General features: G+C 42.3%; 1 protein-coding gene across 1 annotated transcript; it reads right to left on the bottom strand.

The window, feature by feature from the left end:
• Window positions 1-10,233: 10,233 nt before the first annotated feature.
• Window positions 10,234-11,187, bottom strand: LOC143926796 (olfactory receptor 6N1-like). The gene has a single exon (XM_077450843.1). The coding sequence runs from the start codon at window positions 11,185-11,187 to the stop codon at window positions 10,234-10,236; it is 954 nt and encodes a 317-aa protein (XP_077306969.1).
• Window positions 11,188-12,249: the final 1,062 nt, after the last annotated feature.

Here is a 12,249-nt window from a genome sequence, read left to right as displayed (position 1 = left end):
CCAGGTTGAACTCAACGTTGGCCATGCTGCAGGGGCTGCACACGCAGCAGAGGGCCATCAATGAGTACCTGTGCGACTACGGCACCAGGACAGGGTCAGGGGAGCTCGTTTTTTTTTCACCACACCAGTGGGGCATGATCAGGGATGCATGCACTGTTCTGTCACCATTTGAGGAGGCCACGAGGATGGTGAGCAGTGACAGTGCATGCATCAGTGACACTGTACCTCTTGTCCACCTGTTGGAGCATACGCTGTGTGGAATAATGGACAGGGCACTTGAGGCAGAACAGAGGCAGGAAGAGGAGGACTTCCTTGCCTCTCAAGGCGCCCTTTATCCAGACAGTGTTCCTGCTGTCCCACCCATTACACAGGAAGCGGAGAAGGAGGAGGAGGATTGTGTCAGCATGGAGGTGGAGCCTGGCACTCAGCATCAGCAGCAGCAGTCTTTTAAGGATGATTTACAGTCCCAAAAAACACGTGGACTTGTACGTGGCTGGGAGGAGGTGGCTGCGGATCATGTTGTCCCTAGTGACCCAGAGGACTCCGGACCGAATTCCTCAGCTAACCTACGGTGCATGGCCTCCCTGATCCTGCAAAGCCTGTGGAAGGATCCTCGTATTCTTCGGATCGAGGAGAGGGACCATTACTGGCTGGCCACTCTCCTTGATCCACAGTACAAGGGTAAGGTTGTGGACCTTATCTTGCCGTCGCAGAGGGAGCAGAGGATAAGACATCTCCGGGGGGCCTTGCAGAAAGGTCTGTGCAACACGTTCCCAGAGACTGGGAGGTTACAAACTCTTGGTCCTGGACAACGCATTGCTGAGGCTTCGGTCAGTCACAGAAGGAGCGGTGGAGAAGGTGGCCGTCTGACCGATGCATTCAGACAATTTTTTAGTCCGCAGCCCCAAGGTATGATAGGTTCCAGCAACCATCGCCAGCGTCTGATTTACATTGTGCAGGAAAACCTAGGGGCAAGGTCAGACTTGGACACCTTTCCCACCGAAAATCCTCTGGCTTACTGGGTCTTGAGGATGGATCACTGGACAGAGCTTGCACAGTATGCAATTGAGCTACTGGCCTGTCCTACATCCAGCATTCTTTCAGTGCTGCTGGTGGCTTTGTAACCAATCACAGGGTGCGCCTGTCCACCGACTCGGTTTTTCGACTGACCTTCATAAAGATGAATCAGTCTTGGATCACCACCAGCTACCGATCACCTGAAGCTGAATATATATTTTTTTAAATGTCACATTCCTTCAAGATTGCCTATGCTGATGCTGAGTGACTGTCCTGTTTTGTTGACTGACTATCCTCTTTCTCCTCAAGGATCCCGCTGATATCTTGGAAGAACATTTTTGGTTCTGGGTGATGCCACCCGCCCAATTTTTCATCCCCTGTTTAACAGGGGCGTGTAATTACAATTTTTGATGCAATCCTTTGCAGCAGGGCTCATTCTTGCACTCCAAATAGAGTTTATGGGAGAGAAATGGAACAATTTTAGTGGTTAAACGTCACACAACACCTAGTAGATATGGCACCACATCCCTGAGAATTGAAACATGAATCAAAAGACAGGAAGGGGAATTAGGGATTTTAACGGTGCAATTGACAATTAAATAGTAAACATGATTAAATGGGATACAAAATTTATAGTACAAATATTTATTAAATTTAAAGTTAAAATCAGTAGCAAATTATGCTTAAAAAATACAGGACAATACAATGCAGTGGTTGTTCTTATTAAACACACATAGTCCCGACATGTTTCGCAATAGGTTGCTTCTTCAGGGGATGTGTGAATATTTCAACGAAATCTAAACCAAAATACAAAATAGTATAGTAAGGCCGCGTACACACGCGGGGACTGTTCGCCCAACTTTGTCCGCTGAACAGTGTTTCGGCGGACAGTCCGCTCGTGTGTGGGCTTTCAGCGGACAGTTTCAGCGAACAGTCCGCTGAACAAGGTTTTTCGGAAATTCCGTAAAACTGTCCGCTGAAACTTTGTTTCAGCGAACAGTCCCCTCGTGTGTAGGCTTGTTCGTCAAACTAAGTTCCGCGCATGCTCAGAAAGGATTTACACGCCGAAAGTTATAATGCAGTGTATAGGACGTTGTATTTTCCGTCCCGTCGTACGTGCCGTTCACGTCATCGCGCACGGTTTCAGCAAACTGTTCGTTCGTCGTGTGTGGGCATGTCCGTCCATGCTAATTTTGAGCGGACTGTTTGCTGAAACTGTTTGACGGACAAAGTTGGGCGAACAGTCCCCGCGTGTGTACGCGGCCTAACAGAATATATCACAAAATTGTATCAAAAAATTAATAGGTATGAGTGCAAGCATGAGAGAGAAAAAAAAAAAAACACACCCACCTTCGACCACTACGTAGATGATAAAGTAGGAAAATTGTCCACCTCAGGAGTTAACCACAACCATGCTGAATCGCAGGGGGCTAAAAAACCAGCCCAAAATAACTGATAAGAAAAGGTATACAAAGAAAGATAGAATTTTTTTAAGGATTTAAAATAATTAAATAAATATTAAATAAATGAATAAATATAGAGGTTGCTAAGATAAGTCAACCTAAAGGGGTAAATACCCTCTGAAATACAGAATTGGAAGAAATAGTAAAGAAGTATTTTTATTTCAGTATGTTACTTACATGAATTGAATAGTTATAAAAATATGAGCGACCGTTAGAGATTCAGCACTCAAGAAGACACACTTCCACAAAAGTACCAACTGAGCGACAAATCAAAAAGAGGACAGAAAAGAAAATTAGAATGAATGGGTAAATAAAATATATAGGTATACACATACATATACATATACATAAGAATGCATGTACATATATATATATATATATATATATATATATATATACACACACACACACATAAACACACAAACACACAAGCACACACTAGGAGTTAAAGAGTGACACCCCAAAGCATAGGGTTTTAAGCTAATGAATAAATGCGGAGGTGATAAGAACCGTAGCAATAGCCCAAGTATATAAAGTCTATATGGCAAGACCTCAACCAAAAAAAGGGGAAAAGTTAAAAGTGCATGTAGGAAGAAAACAAATTAGCTATGCAAAGCGTTGAAAAATCAATAAAGAAAGGAAACAGATTCAGGCAGTAGAGAATATCGGCTATAGTAATGTAAGAAAAATGTAACGATTAGCTTACTGAAAGAAACGAGGTCTGGAGAATCAAGCGTCACCCTTGGCTGCAGCTAGCAAGGAATGACAGTGTCACGCTGGCTTTTTATAAGCCCCGCCATCAAGCCGGCGTCTTACGTAGTCGGCTTGATGCGGACAAAAGGAGCGCTAGTGCACATGCTCGCCAGTAGGACGAGACTAAGCAGGCCTACAACTCCCATAGTGCCTCAGGCCGGCGGGCGGGGGTAAAGGGGACGAACAGTGCCTTGGTCGCAACCCTCCATGAGGGGCGGCGGCATGCAAGAACGCAACCACCTATCCACCCGCCCACTCAGGCATAAAGAGACAGAGAGACGATGGAAAAAACAGGAAGGGGAGGGATGACCAAAATGTGGCCAATCCCTCCAACCGACCGGAGGGGAGCATCGCAGCGCTGAAAAGGGGCAGCGGCACTCAAGGCGCCTATGCCCCCGGGCGTCCGTGCGAACAGCATTGATGGAGAAACCAGAGAGGTGGACAGTCGCGGCGGGAAGAAAAAAGAGGGAAATTTTTTTTATTTTTTTTAATAATTAAGAATAATAAATTATAAATAAAGAGTAATAGATAATAATTAAATAAATGATAAATAATAGTAAATAGTGAATAAAAAAAAAAAAAAAAAAATATATATATATATATATATATATATATATATATATATATATATATATATATATATATATATATATATATATATATATATAAATATAAATAATAATAAAATAAATAAATAAATAAATAATAATAAAAATAAATAAATTAATAAATGAAAAAATAGAAAATAATAATAAATAAATAAAATAAGGTAAGAAGAGGATTTTTTTCTCTGAAACTGCACATCATAATATTGCAAACAGTGATATATTATTATATTATTGTTGTCACAGTTATTACAAACAAATCAATACATACATATTACAGATTATACAGTAATGCAATTAATGAAAAAACACAAAAAAAAAAAACACACATTCCCCTCTCAAAAGGGCGATCAACAGAACTAGAGGACCGGGACAGAGATTCACAAAAACGGTTTAAAGCTTAAGTTTTCATTAAAGCCAGGCGGGATTGTGGCCCTTAAATTGAAGATCCATTCAGCTTCATGCTGAAGTAGGATATTATCCACACTACCCCCTCTCGAATCTAGAGGAATATGCTCTAGTGCGGAGAAAGTGATGAATTGGGAATTGAAGGCATGGAAGAGGCCAACATGCCAGCTGATGGCCGTCTCCATTCTCTTTTTAATAATGGGTTTAATATGATCCTTGATTCTAATACAGAATTGTCGCTTTGTTTTGCCTACATAAAATCCGCCACAAAGGCAGCGGGCAAGATAGATAATGCCCTGTGTTTGGCATGTGACTCGATGTCTAATAAAGTGCCATCTACCATTTGGCAGTTTAAATTTTGTATGTGAGTTGACATAGCAGCAAACATCACAATTCCCACATGGGAAGGTGCCGTTGACTACTTTGCTAACATTCAAATTTATTTGTTCAAAGTGACTGTGCACTAGTTTGTCTTTGAGAGAGGGAACTCTCTTAAAGGTGACTTCGGGGAAGTCTTTGATATATTTCTTGGTAGTGGGGTCAGCTAAAAGAAGTGGCCAAAACTTATGTAGAATTTCCTTAAACTTATGATGCTGATTAGAATAACGGGTAATTATCCTAACCGATTCATTTGTATTGGAACGTCGAGTAGAAAAAATAAGAGATGTTCTAGTTTTGGGTTTGACACGGTTATAAGCTCGTTTCAAGCATTTATGACTATAACCTCTTTTTCTCAATCTTTGGTAAAGATCATCGGCTGCTGATTGGAAATCAGAGTTTTTGCTACAGTTTTGCTTTAAGCGCAAGTATTGGCTATAGGGGATACTATTGACCAAGGAGGTTGGGTGAAAACTAGTAGCGTGTAAAACCGTATTTCCGGCAGAAGGTTTCCTGAACAGGAAAGAGTTAAGTCTGCCTTCATTGTCCAAAGAAATGGTTAGATCCAAAAAATTAACTTTGGATTGACTGTATTGCATAGTGAATTTCAAATTGAAGTTATTAATAGAGATCAGTTCAAAAAAGTTTTTTAGTTCCATTTCCGTGCCTGACCAGAAAAAAAGAACATCATCGATATAACGAAACCGTGAAACGATTTTGTCCAAAAACGGTGACAAATCTTCTCTAGAAAAAGTTTCTTTTTCCCACCCCCCCCAGGTACAGGTTGGCGTACGATGGGGCACATTTAGGCCCCATCGCAACCAGTTTGCAGTGTTGTGGCACCAGCACCAGTGCCACCAGCCCAATTTTCAGCCCCTGTTTAACAGGGTTGTTTAATTACAGTTTTTGATGCAATGCTTTGCAGCAGGGCCCAATACTGCACTCCAAATAGAGTATATGGGAGAGGTTGCAGTGTCGTGGCACCAGCACCAGTGCCACCAGCCCAATTTTTCAGCCCCTGTTTAACAGGGGCGTGTAATTACAATTTTTGATGCAATGCTTTGCAGCAGGGCTTATTCCTGCACTCCAACTAGAGTATATGGTAGAGGTTGCAGTGTCATGGCACCAGCACCAGTGCCTAAGGCCCAATTTTTCAGCCCTTGTTTAACAGGGGCGTGTAATACAATTTTTGATGCAATGCTTTGCAGCAGGGCTCATTCCTGCACTACAACTAGAGTATATGGAAGAGGTTGCAGTGTATAGGCCCAATTTCTCAGCCCCTGTTTAACAGGGGCATGTAATTACAATTCTTGATATAATATTTCACAGCAGGGCCCATTCCTGAGTAACTGTGAGGACTTATAGTGTTGTGGCACCAGCACCAGCACCACCACCACAACCACCAAAGGCCCAATTTTTCTACCACTGTTCAACATTGGCATGTAATTACAATTCTTGATAAAATCAGTCACAGCAGGGCGCTCCAGCGCCCACCAAGAGTCACTTTGAGGGCTTACAATTTTGTGGCAAAACCAACACCTTGTTCTGCCATTTCTGCAGAGCATATAGGGCAGACCCCTACTTTCAAACATCCAACTTACAAACGTCTCCTACTTGCAAATGGAAGGAGTCAACAGGAAGTGAGATGAAAAAAGACGGACAGCCAAAAAAATTATACAGGGGTGATAACCCTTCCCTATGTTTTCCAAAAAGCTTAAAAATAGATTTTTTGACTGGAGCTACATTTTAAAAATGTACCAGTTAAAAATTACAAACAGATTCTACTTAACACAACAAACCTACACAGTCCCTGTCTTGTTTTCACCGCCTGTATACTGCTGTTCTGAGTATATAGGGCCTGGGGGCCCCACGCCTTTCCTTTTTTTTATTTGGCCTACGGGGTTCCCCTTAATATGCGTACAAGACCCAAAGGGGCTGGTAATGGGCAGGGGGCTACCCATGCCATTTTTCTCAATGATTTTCATCCGTATTGCTGGAACCAGATATAACATTAAAACCGCAAGCAGTTTTAAATTACTTTTTTTCCGTAAAATGTCATTTTGTGCAGGGACTGTTCTAAACACAGGAAACACGTACCACTTCACAGGCATACTATAGAGACCCCCCAGGCACGATATTTAAAGGAATGTTTCACTTTTTTTTCACTTTAATCATCATTAAAATCAGTGCTCCTGAAAAAAACTGCAGTTTTTAAAAACATTTTAGGCATTGACCCATGTCCCCTGGGGCAGGAGCCTGGTCCCCAAACCCTTTTTAGGACAATATCTTGCATATTAGCCATTAAAATTAGCACTTTTTATTTCGAACATTTGAGTCCCATAGACTTCATTGTGGTTCTAAAGTTCGTACAAATTTTCGTCCGTTCGAAAGTTCTGGTGCGAACCGAACCGAGGGGGTGTTTGGCTCACCCCTAGTGGCAACAGAGTATGGACTTGAGTTTCTGTATTTGCCCAAAGAGATAATGGACATTGTAGAGGAAAATCGTGAGACGTGGTATGCAGAAGATGTCTGGGACTACCTTAAAATTACAAAGCCACTTCGTAAGAAGGCATTCTGTCGGGAGATGTATGAACGCTTTCTGGGGTGTCTGCAGCATTGGAGCTATGGTCGGCATATCTACGCGGATAAAGTTTTCATTCGCAGGCCAGATAAGATAGTGCAGTGTACTTTATCACAACTGTGGATGAGCATGGAAGAGACTTAGTTTTGCTGGATCCCCGATTCTACTGGTGAACTGTTTCTGAACTGAGTCTTTGAATGCAAGAAGAATTTCTCTCCCTCTTTTTTGCACTTTTTCTTGAAAGAACAAAGACTGTGGGTAGATAGACAGGTCAGTTGCCAGAGAGCTGCATGTCAAAACTACCACATGGGTCAGTTACAGTGACTCTGACCACTAGGTGTCATGGGTCAGCGCAAAATAAAGTGGTTTTATTGTTTTAGAAGAAAAAAAAAACATAAGTCGTTTTAGAAGAGGAAAAGGAGTTTTGGGTTTAGAGGAGAGATCATCTGTCAAGCTGCCGGAGAATGGGTGGTGTAGATAGATAGGATTGGGTGGTATGTGTATAGTCTGTTAATGCAACTGTTTTATGTGACAAAGTTTAAATATGTTTGCTATTTCCTTCCCTTCTCCTTTCCCAAAACCCCAAAAAGCTCAGGTACTTAAACATTTTTTTTGTAGTGATAAGAGTTTTTTTAGCTAGACAATGAGGACATCATCTAAATGACCTGGGGGAGTGTGTAGCGCCGGTACTCCTGAAGAGTACACGCTATGTCTGTAAATTTAGTTTTTTCCCAAGACTATAGTTGAGTCTTGGGGTTAATTGTTCTAAATTGTGGTTTTGGCATCCATTTGGATGGGCTGTACTAATGTTCTGCCTGGTCATAGGTGTAGGTAGCACCTTTGACAGGCATTAGAACGCAGTCTGGTTGGATGCAATGGGTACCAATCTCTCTCTCTGAGCCAGTCAATGGGTGCGTTGTCTCACTGTGCATTCCGGGAGAGGGTACTTAAGGTGCTGAAGTCATGTGGTTCCGGGTTCCGGTCCAGAAGTATGTTCTGACTCCATGGTCCTGGTCCTCCTGACCGGCCTCTAGAGGCCCTCGTGGCCTGGGGTGCGGATCCATCCATTTCCGAGTCTCGGAACTGGCTTGTCCAAGGCACAATAACTGGAAGGAGGATTCTGAAGTGGTCTGATGTCATCTCGGGTTTTGGAGAGGCCCAGCAACTCTTCATGCAACCAGAGGAGGACTCTTCGGAAGAGGGCCACGCACGAGGCTGGCTGTTCGTTAAGAGCCTAGATGCTAAGCTGTATGGACACTAATTGAATCCGCATTTCTTGCTGGACCAGCTGCAAGATACTGGCACCGTAGGAAGGTTCCTATTCCTATCCTTCTGTTACAACTAAGTTCCTGTGAGAGACTTTCTGTGTTCAACTAAAAGTTTGCAACCAAGTCTGTGGCAGAGACTTTGCTAATTTTGAGTCATTTGTCGGCTGCTAAGTCATTTAGGATTTTTCCGACAGTGGAAATATCCAGTTGCGAGTGGCTATTCCCTGGATTGCCTAGAGAGAGACATTTATTAAGTGTCAGCAGTTTCAAAGTGCCTGAGCTTCCATACCTATACCCTCTATTTCCAACTGAGAGACTGTGTTTCTGTTTAAGCAAATAAAAATTCCTAAAGGAATTCAAGTGTCGGTCTCTGTAATTATTGGGCTATCAACCTCGGGAACCCCTAGACAAGAACGACGAGTTACAAGGCAAAGAGGTAAACGGTAAGCCCAAGAAAACCAGCCGCTCCTTCGGGGGTCAGTGCTATACATATTTCCATAGCAGTGTTAGGTGCCTGCTTGTTGATGGCATGGCTAACATGGCAATATGTAATTTTTTGTACAAACAGGAAATATTGTTTTGACTTTGTTCTTCATATGACACTGGGCTGAGAACAGATCCAAGATGGCATTGCTGAACATGGAGGGCCTGATCACACTGGGAACTTTATGATTGAGTTTATCGTTTTTTTCTCAGATTGGTTTAAAATTCAGCAAATGGCAATTTCAAAGTTAGAGTAGATGCTTTCTGCAGACTTAGAATCAGGGCCGTCTTTAATATTGATTGGACCCTGGGCAAAACTTTTCTTGGGGCCCCAGCTAGCAGCTAGACTCAAAATCTGTTTACCGAATCAGAGGCAGCTATTGCGATTGGTTGCCACAGGTTACAGTGTATCATTACCATTCACTGACTGGTTGCTAGAGGTTACATCACACATTACAGCTCACTGATTAGTTGCTAGAGGTTACAGCACAGGATTTCTGCTTGTTGATTGGTTTCTAGAGATTACTGTGGATATGACCTCAGGGGGGCATGATATCCCCTATTTACATATGAATGCCGGTAATTTACATGTAAATGCAGGGTCTGCAGGTGAGTCATCTGTACACAACAATAAGGCAGAGCTGGGCAGCATTAATTGCAGCACTTCACATTGAGATATCGGGACACAGCACAGGATTAAAACCTCAGGGGATGAGGGAATTTAAACCAGGATAGTTGGCAAGTATGAGGAAGCCACTTTGGGCCCCACAACAATGACAGGGCCCAGGGCAGCTGCCCCTTTTGCCCTGCATTAAAAACGGCCCTGCTTAGAATACAGCCATTGCTTAGAAACAGACTTGAAGTATAAGATAATCATATTACACACACTGCCGACTGACTCACACGGGAGGGGTGCGTCCTCTTCTCCATTTCCCCAGAGTTAAGGCAGAAGGACCCTACCAGACCAACTCATCTTTACATAGGTGGTCTACAAGCATGCAGAAAATCACAGTGTGATTTGCAAAATTAAGGGGCATATTTATAAAGCAGGTAATGTGGTCAACAAACATTCACTGCATGTGAATCTTTCAGGTGTATGTGTTGGTGATTGGTCAAACAAAATTAAGTGTCCTGAATCAACACATATTACATAGTCAATGCAAAATAACGTTTTTTAATAAAAAAATTAACAAAAACCTATCAAACGTAAATGTATAACCTTGTAAACTTTCAGAAAAAAAAAAAAAAAATTTACTAGAAACCATTCCATGTTCCCTTTAATATTTATTATTAATAGCAATCAATTTGAATACTTTGCCAAGAGTTCTCTTTATTTCCTCGGTCCTCAGACAAAATATGATGGGACTGGTGAAATGTGGAGCAAATGTGTATAGACAAATTAGAAAAACATTGAGATCGGTGTCGGGAATTAGTTTTATCTGGTTATATGTGTACACCGTCAATCGAGGGATGAAATACAACCCAATAACCAACCAATGAGTAGTACATGTGTAAAAGGCCTTCTGCCAGTTCTCTGTCCGTCCCGTTGAATAGACCTTTGAGATTATTATGATGTAGGAGAAGACAATGAAGGAAAAAGGACACAGATGTGATATCATGGCAATAACAAACCCTGTTCTTCTGGATGAAGCCGAATCTACGGTTGATAAAACAGCCACTGGGGTGAGAGAGCAAAAACAGCTCTTGACTCTGTTGGTGCCACGGAAAGGAAGGATTAGACCCAACGAAGTGACAGCCAAGCCAATGGCAGCTGCAAAGATCCAGAAAACGAGGCAGATGATGGCCACCAATCTGTTGGTGATAATAGAATGGTATCGGAGAGGTTTACAAATGGCAATATATCGGTCAATGGCCATCAGCATGACAATGTAGGAATCAAGACTTCCCAGATAATGGACAAAAAACATTTGTATAAAACATGCGGTGTAGGACAAGGAGCCGTCTCCAAACCAATACTTGGCGATGATTTTTGGTAAGGTCAACGTGTCAAAAAGTAGGTCAGAAACGGCCAAGTTTCCAATAATGACATACATGGGCTGGTGGAGATGCCGCCTTAGTAAAAGTAACACCACCACGATTAAATTGGCATACAGAGAAATGTTATATATTAGAAAGAACGATATGGAGACTAAAGAGTAGAATTTTTCTGGAAGACCCGGGAAACCAATGAGGATGAACTCCAGAACCTCCGACCGGTTCGTTGAGGCCATGGATTTACATCAGAATTCAGATCTAAAATGAAAAAAAAGTTGGACTGCTATTTGTTAAAGATTGCAATTACAATTCTGAAAGGAAAATTTTTACATAAAAAGGTTAAAATTTGGAATTTCATTTTGTTTTTGTTTTTTTAAATCCACATAGTATTAGATAATGACATTGATACCAAGTCAGAGTCAAAAACCTACATGTATAACCAAAAATAATATTAAATGATGTGATAATAAATAGAGAGCTGCAATAATGTATCTGCCCAGGGTTTGGCTTTAATTATTTTTTTTTTATATTTGCTTTCTTTTGTGTCTACTTTGAGTTGCATTAAAAAAAAAATCAGGAACTTTAAAAAAAAATACAGTAAATGTATTAGTAGTAATGTTATGTAGTAAATGTATACATCTACATAGATCAGACCAAAATGAGGGACAAATGAGGAGGCTAGAGGGACAGAGGGACATTGCTCCAAAACAGGCACAGTCCCTTCTCCTCCTCCTCCATTTGCTTGACCCCCCCGCCTCCTCCTCTCTCCACCTCCTCCATTTACTGGACCCCACTGCCTCCTCTCTCCTCCTCCTTGACTTACTGGACTCCACTTCCTCCTCTCTCCTCCTCCTCTGTTAACTGGGACCTACTGCCCCCTCTGCTCCTCCATTAACTGTGCCTCACTGCTCTCCTCCTCCTCCACTTACTCACCTCCACTTCCTCCTGTCTCCTCCATTAACTGGGTCCCACTGCCTCCTATCTCCTCCTCCTTACTTAATTTTCTCCTCTCTCCTTCTCCTCCATTAACTGGACTCCACTGCCTCCTCTCTCTTCTTCCTCCACTTACTGGACCCCGCCTCCTCCTCTGCACTTACTCACCTCCACATCCTCCTCTCTCCTCCATTAACTGGACCCCACTGCCTCCTCTCTCTTCCTCCTTACTTAATTTTCTCCTCTCTCCTCCTCTTCCATTACCTGGACCCCACTATCTCCTCTCTCCTCCTCCACTTACTGGACCCCGCCTCCTCCTCTCTCCGTCTCCTCCATTAACTGGGCCCCACTGCCTCCTCTCTCTT

Source organism: Lithobates pipiens, unplaced genomic scaffold (assembly GCF_037356315.1).
Source record: "Lithobates pipiens isolate NorthernLeopardFrog02 unplaced genomic scaffold, aLitPip1_a1.2 Scaffold_23, whole genome shotgun sequence".
In the NCBI taxonomy this organism is placed as follows: Eukaryota; Metazoa; Chordata; class Amphibia; order Anura; family Ranidae; genus Lithobates; species Lithobates pipiens.
Note: the sequence above shows the minus strand (reverse complement) of the source record. Positions and strands in the feature narration are given on the sequence as shown.

Bases quoted from the DNA above. Each gene is read 5' to 3' on its own strand.
- LOC143926796 (XM_077450843.1), bottom strand. From the start codon at position 11,187: ATGGCCTCAACGAACCGGTCGGAGGTTCTGGAGTTCATCCTCATTGGT.